We start from the raw sequence: 20,783 nt of genomic DNA on the forward strand, positions 1-20,783 counted from the left end.
ATGTCCACAATGGCCTCTGAAGCAGTGTGAATAAATCACTTGGTCATTTGACGGACAGTAGCACTGAAACTGATTCTTATTGAGCAGTATTCTAGCATTAATCTATTTTCTCCTTCTATGTGAATTAGCCCCCAGGCTCCAATCTCAGCCCCCTCTCGCCCCCCCTGCCCAAAAGCGCAGAGATAGGCTGATCAAAACATTCTCCGTCTCCATGGAGACCACAGTTTGACGCCAGTGCTGAAGCCTGGCGATAGTGACGCTGGTTGGGTTGTGATGTGTTTGACACCTGGAGGTTTGAAGTGGAATCTGTTGATTTGATTAGCGCAGAGAACACAAACATACAGATGCATGCTGGGAGACGTGGCATTGCTGATGAGAGAACAGGCCTTTTTCAGTTTCCAAAAAAGCAAATGAACAGCGCTAGAAATGTTGCTTCCTTCTGCAGTCTGTGTATTTGTGTGCTTTTTTCTTTTTATTGGTACATAACTGGATGCTGCCTGTCAAAAGTTTGGCTATTCAGTTTGGAATAACTTCACACATTAAATAGAAACCTGTTTAGATCATTTCATTTTATTTGCACAAAACTGCTAAACTTAAGGAACAGCTGACAAAACTCCTGCCTTGGGAATAATGCCATAGCCCACACATTTTATCCCTTTATTGTGATTTCTGCACTCAAAACTCTCAGGCATTTAAATCAACTTTTCAAGACTTTCAGTATGTGCTTTCAACAGTAGTGTGTAAAAGGAAAATACAGTACTGTGTAAAAATCAGTTATTTCATTTCCAGTCAAAATGGCCATTAAGTACAAGTTCTTCATTTTTCAGCATCAGGAAAAAATGGGAAACATATTTTTAAAAATTACATAGAAACCTTAACAACTAAAATATAATATTTTTTCTTTGCTCAGTAACGGCTTATTGACAGCTTCACATACTTTCAGACCTGTAGTGTTGAGTTCTTCTCATGGTGGAAGTATCTAAAGAAAGAGTGGAGCTTGAGTTTCTCCTCTCTCTCAAAGATGAAAGCTTTAAGTACTGTTTATCTCATGTTGACAGTTTTAGTGGTCTACCAGGTCTTCCACGGTTGTATATTTTAATAATTTTTGATCTCCAGTTTTGGAATCTTACATTTTTTCACTTATTTTTCCTTAACCTTCCGTTTACTTATGCAAGTGAATTACCTTAAATCTAATCTCCTCAGAAATATCTCCTGAAATATGAATAACTTGTACTGAATGGCTGTTTTGACTGTAAATGAAATAAACAAAAGGTGGTTGTGCACAGTTTGCTCTGCCTTTGAAACGCCTATTTGTGGCATACACTGTTCACAGAATAAAGAACAGGCACACACCGGATCTGTCTCCACCCCCCTCAGGCTTAAGGCCACTTCAGAATGTGTGACAGAGCTCTCAGCAGAAGCACACATTGAGACTTCCTGCTCTTTAACTGTAACATGGTCGTTAAATCACCCTGATCGGGTCTGTCTCAGTTTAATAAAAGGCAAACTGCCTTTTCCGCTCTTTCGTGTACGTACTTAGAATTTGTCCAGATTTCAAGCTGTACTTGAAAGTGTCACAAGATTCAAATGACTATATTCTGTAAAATACGGTGCACGTTATTGTTTTTTTGTTCACTACTGTTCACAGATAATTATACTTTGTGCTGCAATTTCAGACATATAATAAATATATTTTATGTAATACAACATATAAATGACTGCATCATGTAACACAGAGTCTCAGTCAGAAAAGCATGAGCAAAAACTCATCTGGGGTTACGCACTTCAGTGAGATGATAAACACTGGTGCAAAATATTCTGTTCAGTTGTTTACGTATGCTGCATAGTCCCAGTCCATTTATGAGCCTTGAGGCATACATTACAAAATTATGAATACTGTTTTCTGTTGTTTTTTTTTTTTGTGATAGGAGGTTTTTGTTTCTCCTTTGAGTACTGTCATTCAGACCTGGGGCATATTACTACATCTGCATGTTTTGCCGCTATTCCATGCATATTTAAAACATGTCCTTTTTTAAGCTTTATACTTTTCACTTTTACATGGACAGTTCCCATTCATTATTTACCTCTCCCTACTGCTGTCCAGATGTCCCTCTCTTAACAGCTTTCACTATTCTGGAGGCCCAATAACCTTTTTTAATATAGTATATCTGGACAAAAACATGTATGCAGACTTTCTCAGTGATTTTTGCCCCAGCTCAGTCTGTCATTGGCGTTTATGGGTTGTGTGTTTTTGCATCTGTAACAATTCTTTGCAAATTGTTATGTTGATGTTTGCCAGATTAAGCCTATAAGCATTGACCTGTCTCAAGTGTACAATAGTGAACCTTAGAAAACATACGGCAGGGAAAAATTCCCTCTTTCTCAAAGTTGTTGGTTGGCTATATAGCTCCTGACAATGCTAATGACACACTGCATTCACTCAAGACAGCTAGATAGATAGATGGTTAGGCTAAGAGAAATTATGATAAAGATTAGGACACATTGTCTACTTTTGACAGCGGAAGGTATTATGCGTGGAACTTTTTTTGTACGATTTTGCTTACATTGAATTGACGCTTTCATTGCTGTAATTTATACAGAGATCTCTTATCCTGCATTAATCTGTCATAAATATTATGGAAATCCTTTTCAGATGTGCACTGTATGTCCAGAAGTTTATAGACACCTTCTCATCCAACATTTCTTATGAAATCACAAGTATTGCTATGGGGCTTGTCCCTTCTGTAGTAACCACCACTACTCTTCTGAGAAGGCTTTACAATAGATGTTGGAACATTGCTGTGATGATTTATCTGCATTCAGCCAAAAGAGCATTAGTGAGGTCAGGTACTGATGTTGGATCATTAGTTCTGGATCACAGATGGCACTACAGCTCATCCCAAATGCATTCAATGGTGCTTGATCATTCCAGAGAATGTAATTCCACTGCTCCACAGCCCAGTGCTGGGGGTCTTTTTACCCCTCTAGCTGATGTTTGGCATTGAGCATGGTGGCCTTAGGCTTATGTGCGACCACTTGAGAGAGTTACAGTCTTTTAGTAGTACTTTTCTATGGAGATTACACAAAGTGGTGTATGGATACTTTTTTACATACAGTGTATGTGCAGAAAACCTATCCCACAATTCCAGACATATGTTTGGCAAATTATCCATGCATCACCTAGTACTATAGTCCACAAATTTATTCCAATCTCTCTGTTTCTGTTTTAGGCTCCTCGCCGCCCTACCGTCCACCTGCCTCTCAATATCCACAATACCCCAATCCAGACGCTCTGCCTGTTCTGCTTCCTAACCAGTTACCTGCCATGCCCCCTCAGTTCCCTAACCCACCATACATACCAAACTCCCCCTACCCCTACCCGTATCTTGTCAATACAGCACCCCTTAAAGGCTCAATCAGCACTCCTCCACTCACTCGAAACCCCAGCAGCTCCAACCTTGCCCCTTATCCCTCTCCTACTCCTCCAGCCCAGCAAGCAGGTGACATGGCTCCAACTGACAGTGGTCCTCTGACGTCTCCTGCTGCCCACACTGTGCCTCCAAACGCAGGCATATGGCCAGCTCAGCAGCCGCTCTTGTCCCTGGCCAATGTGCTGTCACTGGCCATGAGTGTGGCGCAGTCCTTCATGCCCCCCACTTCCATGCCCAGCAATCTGCCCCAGGGCTACCTGCCCACCATGGCACCCCAGCCAGGCTATGCACCCATGTTTGGCACCCAGCATCCAGCCATGGGGCAAAAGGAGGCTCCTTATAGCCAGGGAGTGCCTCTAGCAGGGCACTTTGTGGATACGTACCAGCATCGTGAGAGTAACGCACAAGTTCCAGCCCCCAGGCTGGATCCACATGAGGATAATCAAGGTCGAGCTGGGAATGTGAGCTCATCTGGTGCAATACAAGCAAGCATGCCGCCTAGTGCTGCAGTGGTCATAGGGCTACCCACAGAGGTCAAACAGCCTGTCCCGAGCAGTTCAAACCCAGCTGCAGGATCCCGGACAAGCCCCCAATTGGAGGTCCGTGCAGGACCCAAAGAGAAACATCAACAACAAACAGAAAGCTCTTTACCCTTCAGCTCCACCAGCAGCTCTCCTGAGTCCTCCACTTCTGCCAGCCCACAGAATACAGTGAGTGCTGTAGAGCTTGTACACACATATATACACAACAGCCCATGTCGAAGAGAATACAAATAGCAGCTCTCAGAAAGCTTTCAACTGAGCACTTGTGGATGCTGCTTTTTATATGTACTTTCTCTCTTTCCAGTATCATTATCAACAATTGTAGTCCTGATCATGTCATATCTGGGGCATTACTACATCTGTGCATTTAGCACCATTCTGTGCATAATTCTATGCTTAATCTATGCAAAATTGATTATCTGTGAGTGATTCTAGACAAAAGTTGATGCATTGTTTACTGTAGAACAAAGACTCTTTATAATGCTCTGTAATGTTCACATTATTGACATGGTCAATGTGACAGATTGCAATACAATAGAGGAAGTGTAGGGGGCGACATGGCTTGTGTTATTCCGTTGCACAAAGATATAATTGTTGTCAAGACAGAATTTTAAATGCTGGCACTGCCTTGGGTAAAGAGAGGGGAAACAGAAGAAGTCACAACGGTTCACTTACTTGAATAATAATTCAGATTAATAGATGAATAAATTACAGGAAAAATCATTAGCTAAAGCCCTAAATTAGCCCTAGAAAGGTAGCACTTTGGTAGTTTTCGTTCCCTTCCAGTCTCTAACAGATTGCAGCCACAATGACGTGTATTACACTGACCCATAGAAACTGGAAGCCATCTTGACATGACTTCCAGTTTCTAACAAATTGTAACCATAGTGAGGCATAGTGGAATCTATCACAGAACAAAAGTATGGATTGAGGGCTGGATTGGCAACATCTGCTTTACATTGCAACACATGCAGGCACATTCAAACCCCAAGGACTGAGCCTAACCTTTACCCTTTCATGCTTCTTGGCCCAAACCTGTGTTTAGCGGAGTATAAATAGTACAGAAAAGGACATACCGATGCAGGCACATCCTCAAACCTGTTCTGTACATATGATGACTCAGTCACACCCCAGCACACATGATCTCAGCTGTTAAGAGCAGAGTACAGGTGTTGTCTGTTATTTCTGCTTCTGAAGCATGTGCTGTTGTTACAGCCTCTTTGTGTGTGTGTGTTCTCTACCCCACCTCACTCAGGTGTCTGCAGCCAGCCTCAGAACATCATCCACTCTGAGTGTGTCTGAGGCTGCTACCAGCGCAGCTAAAGCCAGACTGTCCCCTATAACTGAAGGTAAGACCTGTCCCATATGTGTGTATATATATATATATATATATATATATATATATATATATATAATAGTAATATGATCCATATGAATTTTCAACATAATTAAGTACATAATATATACATCAGCGCACCACAGCTCAAGTGAAATCAATCAAACTCTCTTTTTTGGTGCCTCCTCATTTGTGAGAGACATGAAGACTCACTCACTCTGTAACACATAGTCGTATGCGAAAGTTTAGGCACCCCTAGTCAAATGACGTTTTGTTGATTTTCTAAGTGAAAATAAGTCAACACATCCCCTACAGAGAGCACACTTGTGTACTGTTTATTTGCTGAATTTAACGTATTGAAAAAAAGACATTATGTATCACCTGTGCAGACGTTATGGCACATTTCTTTTTATATTGTTCAAAAGTTTGAAGTTATTGTTTCATTAAATATTCACTTCATGTTCATTTTGTGTAGGAACTTCAAATTGACAGCAAATGTGTATATACCGATTAAGGGTCTCCTTGTCTACTTATAATTGATATTGGTATCAGTCTAGAAACACGCACACACACACGTTTTTCTAGGCTGATACTGATATCAGTGTAGATATATTAAGTATCTATATGTAATTATATATTAAGAATTTTCTTAGCCTAATCCTAAACCTAGTCAGATGTCAGTAACCAACAGAACATAATTTTGTCATTAAATTCTTTTAAAAAAAATTAAAAAGAGCCTTAAAAAAAAAACTGACAAAAGTCATTTTTGCCCTGAAAATGAACGAAAACAAACACCAGTCGACATCCTGCTCAAACACAGGGCTATGCAAACATGCGCATGCACATCCACACAAACACACCAAACACACACACACACACACACACACACACATATATATATATATATATATATATATATATGTATATATACATTAGCAGCCAGTCTGTGCAGTCTTTTCACACTACACGAACACATACATACATAGTCACGTATAAACACAAGCACAAGTATAAAGCACACACCCACTCATGCGCTGGGTTCAGCTTTCATTTTAACTTCCTTACAGCATGTACCTGCTCTACCTGCTGTTTGCTTTAGCATGGGCCTTGGTTTATTATTATACCCCACAGTCCCTTCTGGCGCTGGTAGATAACCAGCCCTGATAACACTGTCACAAGAAAAACAATTAATCTCCCAAATAGAAGCTTTTAATCTCTTCACCAGTTCATAATATATTCATTAATGTCTAACAATATTAAACTGGGCAGTGTAAGATGACACGAGCTTTGAGTTTATATACAAGACTGTGTGCGAAAATCTTAGGTAGCTATGAAAACTGTTTAAAACTATTAATTCTGGAAGTAAAACACTACGTACCATTATAATAAATACAAATAAACATGAATACAGTTCCTGACTGATGGATTTGTTAAATTCCATCAGGACCACACCTGATTTAATTTAATGAAGGATTAATTAAATAAGCTTGGTATTAGATGGTAACTGTAAATACTGAAAGTAATGTATAGTTTATTTTTCTATTTGCATTAATTCTAATGTCTGTGGGTTTTTGTTTGTTTTTGTTTTTTCAAATAAACGGCTTTAGGTATTTTCTCAAATGCTTAATACTTTTACACAGGACTATGTGTGAATATAATTTAAAAAATAAGTCATTTAAAAACAAAAACAGTCACACATGCAGCAAGGACAGTTTCTTTCCACAGAGATGATGTAAGACTTCCACCTAGAGGTAGAAAACAGAACTGCAGATTGTTATTTACCCTTTTTGTTGAGTTTAAGAACACAGACTAATGCTGCAGGCCAGATGGTTAACTAGAAAATACTACTTCATTATGTTTAGGTGCTTCTTGGAAGATACACACAAGCAAAAAGAAATCAAGAAGGTTTGGAGAAATGTGTCTTGCTTTTTCTTTGTTATATTAAAAAGCACAAAAATCATGTAGAAACTCACCAGGTATAGTCTGTCTGACTGTTTAGTCTGTCTGTCAAGTTTGTCATTTTCCAGCAGCAGAAAAAGTGAAAGCTTGTGTTATATCTCATCCCATAAATTCATATATCGTTTAAATACAACTTTGTTGATTGTTCTGAGTGCAAATTACAAGTGGGAAAATTGGTATTTTCCAGTTTCAGACACCACTCAAATGCAGCATTAGTCTAGTGGGCACCATATTAGGATTACTCTCCATTAAAGGGGTGTCCTTTTTAGTTCATTTATTTAGGGTGAGACATGCACAAATATACTTAAGCAATCTTTAAGGTCACTTCCATAGTAACTTAATGTACTTTAATGTAACAAGATTTTATTCGAAGTAATCGTGTTTTTAGCAAGAGAAAGCACACAACCTTCAGAAGATATAATTCGTACCCGCAATAACAAAAGCATGGTGTAATACTTTTTATATAAATGATATCTCTCACATAGCTCCTTAAAGCAAGCACAGTGCAGCTTCCACACTTTTTATTGATACTGCCTTTGTGCATGTTATTGCTGGGTGTGTCTTGTTTTGCCAAAAGAAATTCTTTACATTTTTGCCATGTTTTTGTGATTTATTGACATCAGAAGAAGCAATAAAAAGTTAAAAGTGCAGACTATTGATAGAGAATGTAAAAAGAATATGTAGTTTGTTGTATAATTACTCAGTAAAAATGTATAAACATGTAGTAGAAAGTAATTTTACTGCCTTTATCCAACTCATATACATATTCTAAATGAAACAATTCAAAATAAAATTTTAGTTTTTACATTATTACATCAATTCAATCTCAAAAACACTACAAATCAACTTTGGCTCAGGTCCAATTTTTATGGTGCACCTGTGTAATTTGTATATGTATTGTATATTAAATGTATAGCAAAACAACTATAATATATATATATATATATATATATATATATATATATATACATAATTATATAAATCCAACTATTATATATATATATATTATATTATATATAATATATATTATAGTATATATATATATATATATATATTTATACATTTTTATAAATCCATTGTTCTGCTTTCAGAGAAAAAACCTGCCATCACAGTGGGACGTTTCCAGGTCACTCCCAGCGTCGAGATCGACACACCTACACCTCCGCAGCCCCGTCCCCCAACACCTCCACCAGACAAAACCCCCTCCAACAACAGCCAATCAGAGGGCAGTACTGAGGAGGAGGAGGGCGAATCAGAAACCAGTCTTAACACGGTCACTGTGTCTCCACCTAACAAACCACCTTCCGAGCAGTTAAATGACTCCAGCAGCGGCACCCCCTGCTCGCCCACTGGGAGCATGGAGAGCAAAGGAGCAGAGGCGGAGGCAGAGGAGGACGGGGGAGGTGAAGAGGAGACCACAGAAGGAGAGACGAGGCAAAGGAGGATAAGCCTGAGTTTGTGGGATGGTTTGACTGGGGGCCCTCAGATCGGAAATGTGAACCAGCCGTGGATGAGTTACATGCGCAGCACCTCGTACGCCAGCAGTGATGAGACAGAGAGCGAGGACGAGGACATGTGGGAGGAGCTTCAGGAGCTGCGAGACAGGTGAGTTTCAATACTGAACTCAGCAAAAGAGCCTACAGAGGCAACAGAATGCATTTTCACAGCTCAATCACATAATCATTGGCGAAAGCTGTAATTTCCAGAACAATATCTTCGTAGTTTCACTTTTATAACTGTTACTGCAGGTATCTACAAAAAGTAGAGGTGCATGTTATCTGTAATAATTGATTAGTTGATTAAAGCTGCACTATGTAAGATTTGTTTGTTAACATAGAAAGAGGAGTCAAGACAAAAAGACATGCTAAAAATGGTGTCTGTGCGTTGCAGTATGTTGCCCTGTAAACCATGAAATAGTCATTTAAAAGTCAGAGTAGGGCTGGTATTAATCTATTATCATGATTAATGACATCACAATATGTCACAATGTGCTTTTCTGAGTATACCGTGGATATCGTCAGTACTTATGAAAACTTCCCAACTGCATGTTTTAGTACAAAGAGAATGAAGTAAAGCAAATTATGTTGAATACAAATCCTTGTATTCATGATTTTTGATAGTATTTTTAACCTTTATGTGCTGTTGATGTGTTTGTTACTCAGTGGTAAAAATACCAGATGTTTAAAATATCACAAGTGGCCAGCGTAGGGTTCTCCTTTAGCAGCTGTGGCCACTCAGCAGCGTGTCACCACCCTCACACACACGCACACATATACAAACACATGCACACACAGACCCACACACACTAACACAGCACCTCTACACTTTTACTCCCTGCGGGTTCACCCCAACTCTACATGTGTAGTATAAATGTGTGGGGGGTGAACAGTGTGAAGACACTGAAAATGTGGTATTTTATATGTTCTTCACAGAAAATGAGCAAAGGCCAAGGAATCTGAGGTTAGGCGCCCCTAGTCAAATGACGTTTTGTTGATTTTCTAAGTGAAAATGAGTCAACACATCCCCTACAGAGAACACACTTGTGTACTGTTTATTTGCTGAATTTAATGTACTGAAAAAAAGACATAATGTATCACCTGTGCAGACGTTATGGCACATTTCTTTTTATATTGTTCAAAAGTTTGAAGTTATTATTTGATTAAATATTCACTTCATGTTCATTTTGTGTAGGAACTTCAAATTTAAAGCAAATGTGTATATACCGATTAAGGGTCTCCTTGTCTACTTATAATTGATATTGGTATCAGTCTAGAAACACGCGTACACTCACACACACACACACACACACACACACATATATGTGTGTTTTTCTAGGCTGATACTGATATCAGTGTAGATATATTAAGTATCTATATGTAATTATGTATTAAGAATTTTCTTAGCCTAATCCTAAACCTAGTCAGATGTCAGTAACCAACAGAACATAATTTTGTCATTAAATTCTTTTAAAAATTAAAAAGAGCTTTAAAAAAAAAACTGACAAAAGTCCAGTCGACATCCTGCTCAAACACAGGGCTATGCAAACACACGCATGCACATCCACACAAACACACCAAACACACACACACACACACACACACACACATATATGTATATATATATATATATATATATATATATATATATATATATATATATATATACACATTAGCAGCCAGTCTGTGCAGTCTTTTCACACTACACGAACACATACATACATAGTCACGTATAAACACAAGCACAAGTATAAAGCACACACCCACTCACGCACAGACACTGGGTTCAGCTTTCATTTTAACTTCCTTACAGCATGCTAAGTACAAAGAGAATGAAGTAAAGCAAATTATGTTGAATACAAATCTTTGTATTTTATATGTTCTTCACAGAAAATGAGCAAAGGCCAAGGAATCTGAGGTTGAAACAATAATAAATCGCATCATTTTTTCTTTCATTAAATATTGAAAATGGGTCCCACAGACCCAAACACCACACAAGGGTTAAACAGGGCATTATTTTGTCTTTTCAAATCAGATGTCAGAAGAAATAAGTACCAAGACACATCGCTTATTGCGAAAAGTTCCTGAAGTATTGTAATATTACATTTTTGGCATGTAACCAAAAAAGTCATAGGTGTGTCATACATCTTTACATATTAACGTCAAATATACAGCGTCAAAAAGAAGGTCCAGCTCAATGTTTAGGTGTCATATACCAAATCAATATTTTAAAAATGAAGATATGATAAAAATATTGGATAATTCACTTCGTTTTCTTTGAACACGCTAGCAATCATCAGATTCATCCACTCAAGGAAGGGGTCAGAAGCACAACCCACATTCCTTTATGCTCTTCTGCATGCAGTAACACATTTCCACCAGAGAGGTCTCCAAATCCCCAGAACATACATACTGTAGTCCCAGATATAAGCACTCTTGTGTTACAATACCAACGTAACATTCCTAAAGTGGTTAGAACTAAATGAAAAATGCTCAGTCATATTGACATATATTGTATATGGGCTTGATAGAATAAAATAATAGGTTTGCAAAGTTATTGGACCAGGCAGTTACGTTGACAGGGACGTTCAAATTAACGTTTCTGTTCCAGATTCATTAAGGATTGTTACATTTTCTGTACCCTTAATACCAGTCGCATTCATTTTCGTTCCTCGCACTGGTTCAGAGTTTTGCATTGAACTGTATTCAGTTTCAGGGACAGGTTACACCTGCAAACAAAAACAGTTCAATAACATTGTGTCTTCTGGTTATTGTGTGAATCATGAATGAGCATTTTAACATGTTCACTGAAAAAAGTGTTTGGACATTAGCTTGATTACCTGTGTTCTTCACCTGAGAAGGAGGAAAGAGGAAAGCAGTAGGCTAATGTTGAGAAACACATCACTAACCACAGCACTGAAATGATAAGTGGAGTGATAAAATAGTTCTAGGTGAGTTGTAAGATTACATTCTGTTCTTTAATAGCACTCACTGTAAGATGGAAAGAGTAGAACCACTGTTGGAGAATACTGCATATTAGCAGTATATAAGTTGTCTTGTGCTATGAACTGTTGAAGCCTATTGTTCCACTCTGTCTACATTTAGAAGCATCTTTCACAAAAAATATATATTTCACTCGTTTAAAACTGGAAAAAAATGTGTTTTTAACATTAAAATATTCCAGGCAACTCATGGCACACAGTCCGTAGTTCAGACACTCTTGATTTACTGAGTTATACATGCTGTTAATATTCTCTAATCCAAAACTCTGCTAAACACACACTGATACGTCCTGAATCAGAATGCACTGAGTGGAGTAACTCTGAAGTGGTGTAATGCTTCATTCATCCTGATGATGGATTTATCTGAAGGACGCCCCAGTGATGATAATGCCCTCATTCAAATCTAAGACCAAGCCAAACACAATATCTCATTTTCTCTCTCTTTCTTTCTCTCTAAGGCATCTGTCTGAGGTGCAGGCTCTACAGGCCTCTCAGAAGCGAGAGATCGAGGAGTTGTATGAGCGGATGGGGAAGGTGCCTCCTCCAGGTATCGTGTCTCCGGCGGCCATGCTGTCCAGCCGCCAGCGCCGTCTCTCCAAGAGTGGTGGATACCCCTCTTCCTCACGCAGGAACAGCCTACAGAGACTTGACATACTGCCCCCTACAGGTAGCTTATACCCACAAACACTCAACTAGTGAAGGATTCAATTAATCCATCATTCAAACAGTCACTGAATTAATGAATATCAATAGAATATGAATAGTGGATTTTCAAATGACGTGTTTTTACACGTTGAGTATCTTTGCCAATTTGAGTTTCAACTTGAGTTAAAAGTAAGTGTACTACCCAGGGGCCAGTTCAAGATTTGTAAAAAGCAGTTCCTTTTTCCAGGACATTCTGTTGCCTTACCTTTTTTTTATTTCAACAAAGGATGTCATAAAATGTACATAACATAGACAGCTTTTTGTACAGGCATGACTGGCGAACAATGCCTTCCCCCAAGTGAGTTCAGCAGCAGCTTATTTAGAACTCGTCTGTGTTGGGTACATTAAATGTGCTATTAGTGTAGAATTTTACATTAACCAACAAATTTAAAAGTTCAGTTATATTCATTTGTTGGAATACTAATGTCTTGCTATGGTTTACATTAAATAAATCACTAAATGAACCAGCGGTAAATGAGATTTTACCACCACTGAGGGGGAGCTGTTACCATGGTAACATCAGAGCAGTAGATATGGAGTTGATTAGTACCAAATTGCTATAAACAGGGAAATAAATGAAAACCAACTGTGAAGCTCTGAATATACTTAAGTTAGTGGTTAGATTAGATTAAATTAGACAAATTAGAGTTAGGATCAAGAAAGAATGTGGACCCTCTGGAGCTCCTGAGTACAGTTTTGAGGACCACACCTAGATAATAAAAATAACCAAATAAAGTAAAACACAGTAAATGAGTAAAAGGAAAGTAAAAACAGTAAAATGTCAATATGAGCAGTATTGATAAAATGATAAAGTGATCAGTACGTACAAGTCTAGAGAACCAGCAATAGCTTAAAGTTACCAATGTAGACTTCAATTAAGTTAACCCTTTAAGTCAGACACAAAAAACTGCAGTTGATTTTAATGTAAATTCTCAAAACTGTTGTTGAGTTTATATGTAAAGAATATGATCTAACAAAGCCAAAAAGTTGTAGATTTTTATTTTTTGCAACAAGCTGCCTTTATATTACTATATAAGGAATAAATATTCCTAAATATTCCTTATACTGGAATATAAGTCACATCAGAAGTGCTTTATCATAACTCTTATTCAACTAATCAATAATAAGCACTTATTGATCTGAAATACGTTCTGAATGAGCTTATGTGCTCGCACAGAAAATATCACAGCACGATCAACAATAAAGGAAGCCTCGTGTATCTTTTATACAGTGGTGGAAAACAAGGTAGCATACAGAAAGCTCTGATTCCATTCATTGATAAATTTTACTGTGGCCAAAGTAGATGTGCACACACCAGAAATCCTCTTGTGGTGGATTTAAAAGAGTTTAACAAACATGGTGGTTTCTCTAACGCATGTGCACATGTGCTCCCTCTCAGGTATAATGAGGAAGAATTCAGTAAGCGGCAGCAGCAGCGGCTCTCAGGAGCGAGCAGCTAAAGGAGTGACCTTCGCTTCTGACTATGCCAGAGTGGTAAGAGTGTTTCACAAAGTATCTCAGAGTGAACAGTCTGGTCTGAAATGAGCTCCACACTCCATACTGATGTTTTGTATTTGTAATGATCAGACAATCAAAGGAAATATTGATCCATCAATCAGCATCTTTACTCAGATGACTTCAGCAACTAATGTTTAATCTTCTCTCTCTCTTTTCCAGTGATCTCATAAAAACCCTGCTGTGTTTTCTTGCCTTCCTTAACTGCCCCAGATGAGAGGAAGTGACATCCTGGCCTTCTCCTGGTTAATATTGCTACAAACTGTCAGACCTGTTTCGCATATACTACCTCTGTGTGGCGTGGGGCGTTGCTTTCTGTGTTGGTGGCCATGTAAACAAGTTGAGGTGTTTACACAGTTTGCACATCGTGTCCCAAAAGTGGCGCAGAATGCTGAACATAGGCATCACTTCTTTTGTCATCTGCAAACTGCAGCAAAATACAAGGAAATAAATTCTGAAAACAAAACAAACAAAAATAAATAAAACAGGACTACAGTTCTATAATTTATGGCTGTAGTGGTGAACCATGACTGCTAGAGCTCGGCCTTCAGTTTGTGCCATAAATATGGTCAAAAACAAGAAAAAAAGACTTCTCTGTGAGATTTTTAATGTTAGCGCTGAGCTAACAGCAATTTATATGCACATTTTTTGGCTGTTTTCGATAAAACTCTGACATTCCATGTTTTATCTGACGCTTGTAACAGGCATTGACATATATTTTACCTGGTTTGTAGACGTTTTATAGTATCTGCATTATGAAGAGCCCTGGCGTAGAGCAGCTGCTGCTGTTTTCTGTTTTTAACAACTGACTAAAACCCACTGGTCAGGCTACAACTCATCGGAGTCAGTGACATATCTAGGAATTCTAGTAAGTCTCGATTCTAGAGTGATGTTTTTTCTCATAAAATTGATCCCACTCACTGGAAATCGGAACATGATTGATTGATTCCATTGTCAGTGTTGCTGGTTAATGTGACAGATTAGGCCTTCTGTTCAGATCCTGAAGTCCAAACCAATAGGAGAGCTTTCTTGGAAGTATCTACCTAAGATACCAGAGAAAAAAATTCTGATTGGATCACTTTAGGTCGGTTTTTCTAGAACTTAACCTATTTGTTTCCAACCAAAACATAACAATGAGATGAAAGTTTTGCTACAACGCTTATAGAGTTGAAACGCAACAAGTATGATGATTCTATTAAATAACAACAAATTAAAAATTATTGATATGTATTTTTTATTTCACAGAAACATTTAGGCCTTCTCTGAAGACCTAAAGGGCCCTGAGGGGTCCCCACTGCAAGGCCGTTATCAAACAAAAGAAATTTTAGGTATTTCAGGCTGCAGTTTATGGTCGGTTTACAGGCCTGAAACAACTGCCCAATCACAAATCAGGAAAATTAGATTTGTTAAATTGTTTAGTTTGTAAGTAAGTAGCAGATTTGATTCTTTATCCATTTGGATAAAGGATGTCTGTAGAACTTGCATGGCATACTGTTCTGCAGTAAAAATGCTGTGCATGTGTATAGCTAACACATGCGAGCTGTAGCAGTCACACTGCCACATTGCACATGTCCCGCAGAGGTAGTTTGTGTGAAACAGGCCTCACAGTGTGTGATTTTCAGGGGGGGCAGAATAAGTGTGGGTTCCTTCCATGATATTTTGATGTCCGTTCAGCTTGGTCAACAGACAATGGTGGTACTTGGCTGCCTAGTGAGATTTCAGTGGAGGAGTGAATATCATTAAGCAGCTTGCTTTCACCTGATCTTAACCATAAGCTTGTTTAAAAAAGACCTAACTGGTCACAGATCTGCAAAATAAGAAAATGTTTTTGTTGTGTGCCTGTTTGTCCAGAGCAATGGAGCCCCCTGCTGGTATGGATGCTGAGGTGCAACTCAGTATAACTGGTGGTGGTGGTCCATTGATTGGCCTTTTTGAATTATAACGATAACATTTAATTTTTCTGCATGTTATCATGTTTTACCATAATAATGAACAAATTAATTAATTAACGTTAATTCCTTTTAATGTTGGACTAAAGTGAAGAGGATAAATGATATCAGATCAAATTCTGACCTGTCAATCAACTGTGCCAATATTAGAATGTTTTGTTATTTATTTAATGGATCATAGAACAAATGCATCTTCAGCTTTGCGATTGTTTTGCACATTTGAAATTGCACAAAGCAGATTCATTTAACTCAAACTACAGATATTCTTTTATTCTTTTATTCACTTTCATTATTGAAGCATTTGCTGCCTCAGATAACAGACACCCTCTCCTAAAAGCATCGTATGCATCATAAAAATGTCATCAAATCACAGTAAAACTAAGAAAATCCCACTGAATAATGAAATGTATCATTACTGTTATCAAAACCTCTTTTTTCAGTTTCAGTTGATTTTTAAAGATATACGTATATCTAAATGGACCAAGAGAAATGGTGAAATTATTGGAATAAATGTAGTTACGAACCATTTCTCTGTTGCCCTATAAAGTAATAATTTCAGACATAGCAGGTTTTCTTATGACAGCAGTGATATACTAATTACAGCAATATGCAGAAGTTTGGGTGCCCCTGGTCTAAAAACATTTTGTGGACTTTCTAAGTGAAAATAAGTTACACATCCTCTACAGAGAACACACTTCTGCACCTTTTAATGCACAGTTACTGTTTTTTTACTGAATTTAACATACTGGAAAAAATAAAGCATAAAATGTGGCCTGTTCGAAGGCTATAGCGTTATATTATATGGCATTATATTTTATGTTTTATATGTATTATATTAACTCACAAAAGACACTAAACTTTACTGCAGATGTCATATTTAAGTTCCCCGTAGAAGATGTGTTCATTTCTTTTCACTTAGAAAATCAACATGTTCTAAGGATAGATCCAGACAAATATGATGCATTGGTGTGATTTCAGGTCAGAAACACATTTTTAGCTGCCTTCATTCTTACACTACATGGCCAAAAGTTTGTGGACACCTGCTCAACCAATGTTTCTTCCAAAATCAAGAGTATTAAAAAGGTATTTGTTCCCCCTCTGCTGCAGTAACTGTCTCTACTCTAGGCTTTACAGTAAGTGTTGGAACATTGCTGTGAGGAATTGATTGCATTCAGCAGCGGGAACACTAGTGAGATCAGGTACTGATGTTGGATGATCAGTTCTGGATCACTCCAACTCATCCCACAGGTAATGGTTGGCAATCCATCACTCCAGAGAATGCAGTTCCACTGCTCCACAGCTCAGGGGTGGGGGGCTTCATACTCCTCTAGCCTATGTTTGACAGTGGACATAGCGACCTTGGGCTCATGTGCAGCATCCTGTTCTATTGTCAGTGCTTTTCTATGGAGACTGCACAAACTGTGTGTGCATTTGAACTCCTTTGTCAGCAGTAAGTGCACCTTAATGCTGCTGAATTCATGTGTCCACAAACTTTTGGATATGCAGTGTACGAGCACCTTTATTAGTCTCTTCTGCCCCCTATCTGCTAAGAATGTTTCCTGGGTTGATCATTTTCTTGTAGAATGTGAAATGGAGACATTTCTTACTGCTTGCTGAAGTGGTTTCCGTATTCATCAACTGACACAATGCACTTTTTAGCAAGGCGTTTGCCTTTACATGCCACAGACGCTCTGTATATATAAGTGTGATTTGATGTAAAATGCGATGAACTGTGTAGTGTTTTATGTCCCTTGCATCTATTTGAATGCCTTTGCCTATGCAGTAAGGTCATGTAAATGAATGTGATGAAGAAAAAAATGTTGAAATTGAAACTGTGATATTTGAACTATTGATGCCTTAAAGTATCAAGGTTTGGAAAGATTGCTTAAGACTTAACAGATTGTATTCTTTTAAGAAGCTGGCAGATGTTTATAAAAATATACATATATTTAGATAATGAGAGATAAAAAAGCTGTATTATATTATGCTAAGAAACAGTGTCGTTCTGCCATACATACTTTGTGCCTTTCTTTTTTTACCCTAATGTTATGATTCCTGTTTCAGAATTAATGATTGTAAATATTGACAATAAAATATGGATTTAAACTGTTTTTGTTGTTGGTTCATCTCTACATTCTGGTTTTCTTTGACTGAACATCTCTGAGGCCCAACAATCCAAAGCTGTTTCTGTTCTAATCTTAATCAATACTCTAATTGATGCTCAATACTCGTCAATATAACTAGCAGCCGTATACAGTATACTACACCCATTGCCCAGTTATCAGCTCCACTGACCACAGTCCATCTGTTTCTCTGCATACTTTGCTAGCCACCTTTCTCCATATACTTCACTGTTCAGGACCACCACAGAGCAGGTACTCTATTTGGGTGGTGGATCATGCTCAGCACTGCAGTGACACTGTGGTGGTGGTGTGTTAGTATGTGCTGTGCTGGTACGAGTGGATCAGGCACAGCAGTGCTGCTGGAGTTTTTAAACACTATATCCACTCTCTGTCCACTCTATTAGACACTACTACCATGTTGGCCCATCCTGTAGTCCTTCATCAGTGGTCACAGGACGCTGTTGGCTGGATATTTTTGGTTGGTAGACTATTCTCAGTCCAGCAGTGACACTGAGGTGTTTAAAAACACCAGTAGCTTAGACCAAAGATGGTTGGGGTAGAGGGCAGCTGATAGTCTGTAAATGCACACCAACATAGTGAACCTAAAAGTTAGGTGTAGCTCATAAAATGGCCAGTGGAAGAACAAGATAGGGGTTTGTAATAAAGTGCACGTGCTGTGGTTTGCAATTTCACATTCCATCAGCCCAAAAAAGGCTGTGTTATTACTGTTTGAGGTAAACTAGGAGAATTAGAACTTCAAATCTTGCCAAGCAGGGTTTTTGTTTCCATCTATAACCTGCCTAGCTGAATTCAGGGCTTTATGGAGTTATTGTGGAAAGTCCGCCTTTCTGTTTTTACATGGTAGGAATGTTCTGCTTTGCATCAAGCAGAACATCTTAATACCTCTGTGCATTCCTCAGCCAGTTCACAGCACCAGCGCTTGCTATCCTGCTGAGGCTCATAGGCCGTCTTCACAGATTTTTGTAAATTATAAATAGTCTGGATTGACCCGACTGATTATGATCCAACAGGACAGGGGGAGATATATATTTAGCACCCATTGTTTTCAGTTTGGGGTCATAGCAGGTCATCCTTATGCAACTTCAGCCTTTCTTTGCTTGCATAGTGCGCCAGCAAGATTCTGCAGTCATACATTACACCGTATGCTCACTCAAGACCTAAAACCATGGGTTGACTGATTGTTGCCCTTTTGTTACCTTTCAGTTGCAAAAACTGGTTTAATGGTACGTTGGTGAGATTGTGCAGTAAAATGATGTAATGCTGTGAGCATGTCCATGTATGGGAAAGCTGCCTCTCAGTTTCATTCCTCTCTATGTGAAGTCACGTCAAATTCAGCTTTGTCTGAGAAAGGCCATTAATGAAGACGAATGATTGCTATTTATAGGGAGTATGGAAGTTATTGGTGCTTGTTTGGAATGCTAAAAGGATATAAATAGGAGGCCCATTGGACTCTGTAGCACTTTATTGTACACTGTACACATTTTTCAGTGGTCACTTGGGGATGACTGGCATTGACATTGATGGTCCCCACCCAATGAATGTCACAGTGTTTTTACTGCTGTTCCGCTTGTGACCAAAAGAGGGCAGTGAATATTCTTTCAACTTGTCATTTCACCCACTGTGTCACCATGGTGACATGTCTAATCCTCCTGCTTTGAACAGGTACACAAAGTTTTCAGCACTTCTCAAAGTACACTGTTCAGACAGTTCTGACTTCTTTTCACAATCTTGTTAGTTCTGCTTCAGACTGACATTGAACTGTGAGCTGTGAGCAGCTTAAAGTGATACATTGGCTAAAAAAATTACACAGCGTTCCCCCAAATACAGTTGATTAGCCAAGACATATTTGGTGTCTGAAGTTTGCCTTAGTTTTGTATTGGACAGGCTAATGTAACAAATAATAGAAACTTAACCCATCAAATAGCATTGTGCAAACTGCATGCCTAAATCATCACACACTTGCCTTAGACCACATCCAGTAACCTCAAATAGACTTACTTATGTGTTTTTCTGTATGATATACAGTTGTTGTTTATTTATTTTTGTAACTGTCAGTGTCAGAAACCACATGAACCTGTGCTGTTATCCACTGTTATTGTGTATATCTGTAGTTATTTCTAGTTTTCTAGCTCCACCACTCAGATCAAAGGACACATCTGGCCTCCATCCCTTACTCTGTCGCCTCCACACAATCACCATGGCAACCCAGTAGTGGCATGCAGCGGCTTGGTCGTGGGGGGAATTCCTTCAATTGGCATGGAAACTCACTGGGGGGCCTCGCCTCCGCTTTGGTCCTTAGCAACCGGTTGCTAAGCCGTGCTTTCCTGTTGCCATGTGAGGAAGACCATGTGAGGCTCCATCCGTAATAATATCCACACACACTGTTGCACAAATACACATTTGTTTGTTTTTAGGCCTTGTGAGGGCATGGAGTCATAAATATGTCCCATATGTATTATATGCATGTAAGTAATATATGTAAAAATGTTGTAATATATATATATATATATATATATATATATATATATATATATATATATATATATTAAACTCAGTAAAAAAAAACAGGTACTGTGTTTGTCTAGTTTTCTATATAGAAGAGATTTCTGTCCTAAAAATACATGAAAACAAATACAAACACACACACAGACACTACACCCCAGGCCATACAGAGAGAATATCATGCCCTTTGTCCCTGATCACA

The 20,783-nt window shown here is 38.4% G+C and overlaps 1 protein-coding gene across 1 annotated transcript in view; it reads left to right on the forward strand.

Moving 5' to 3' along the window:
• wnk4b (WNK lysine deficient protein kinase 4b) overlaps nt 1-18,039 on the forward strand; it is a 94,728-nt gene extending 76,689 nt beyond the window's left edge. Inside the window, exons 17-22 of the mRNA XM_036567367.1 lie at nt 3,231-4,141; nt 5,229-5,322; nt 8,360-8,873; nt 12,225-12,433; nt 13,871-13,965; nt 14,149-18,039. Of these exons, the coding sequence (XP_036423260.1) occupies nt 3,231-4,141; nt 5,229-5,322; nt 8,360-8,873; nt 12,225-12,433; nt 13,871-13,965; nt 14,149-14,151 (1,826 nt within the window). The 3' untranslated portion in view covers nt 14,152-18,039. The remainder of the gene's footprint in view (nt 1-3,230; nt 4,142-5,228; nt 5,323-8,359; nt 8,874-12,224; nt 12,434-13,870; nt 13,966-14,148) is intronic.
• Nucleotides 18,040-20,783: the final 2,744 nt, after the last annotated feature.

The sequence above is a fragment of the Colossoma macropomum genome, unplaced genomic scaffold (assembly GCF_904425465.1).
Source record: "Colossoma macropomum unplaced genomic scaffold, Colossoma_macropomum, whole genome shotgun sequence".
Taxonomy (NCBI): domain Eukaryota; kingdom Metazoa; phylum Chordata; class Actinopteri; order Characiformes; family Serrasalmidae; genus Colossoma; species Colossoma macropomum.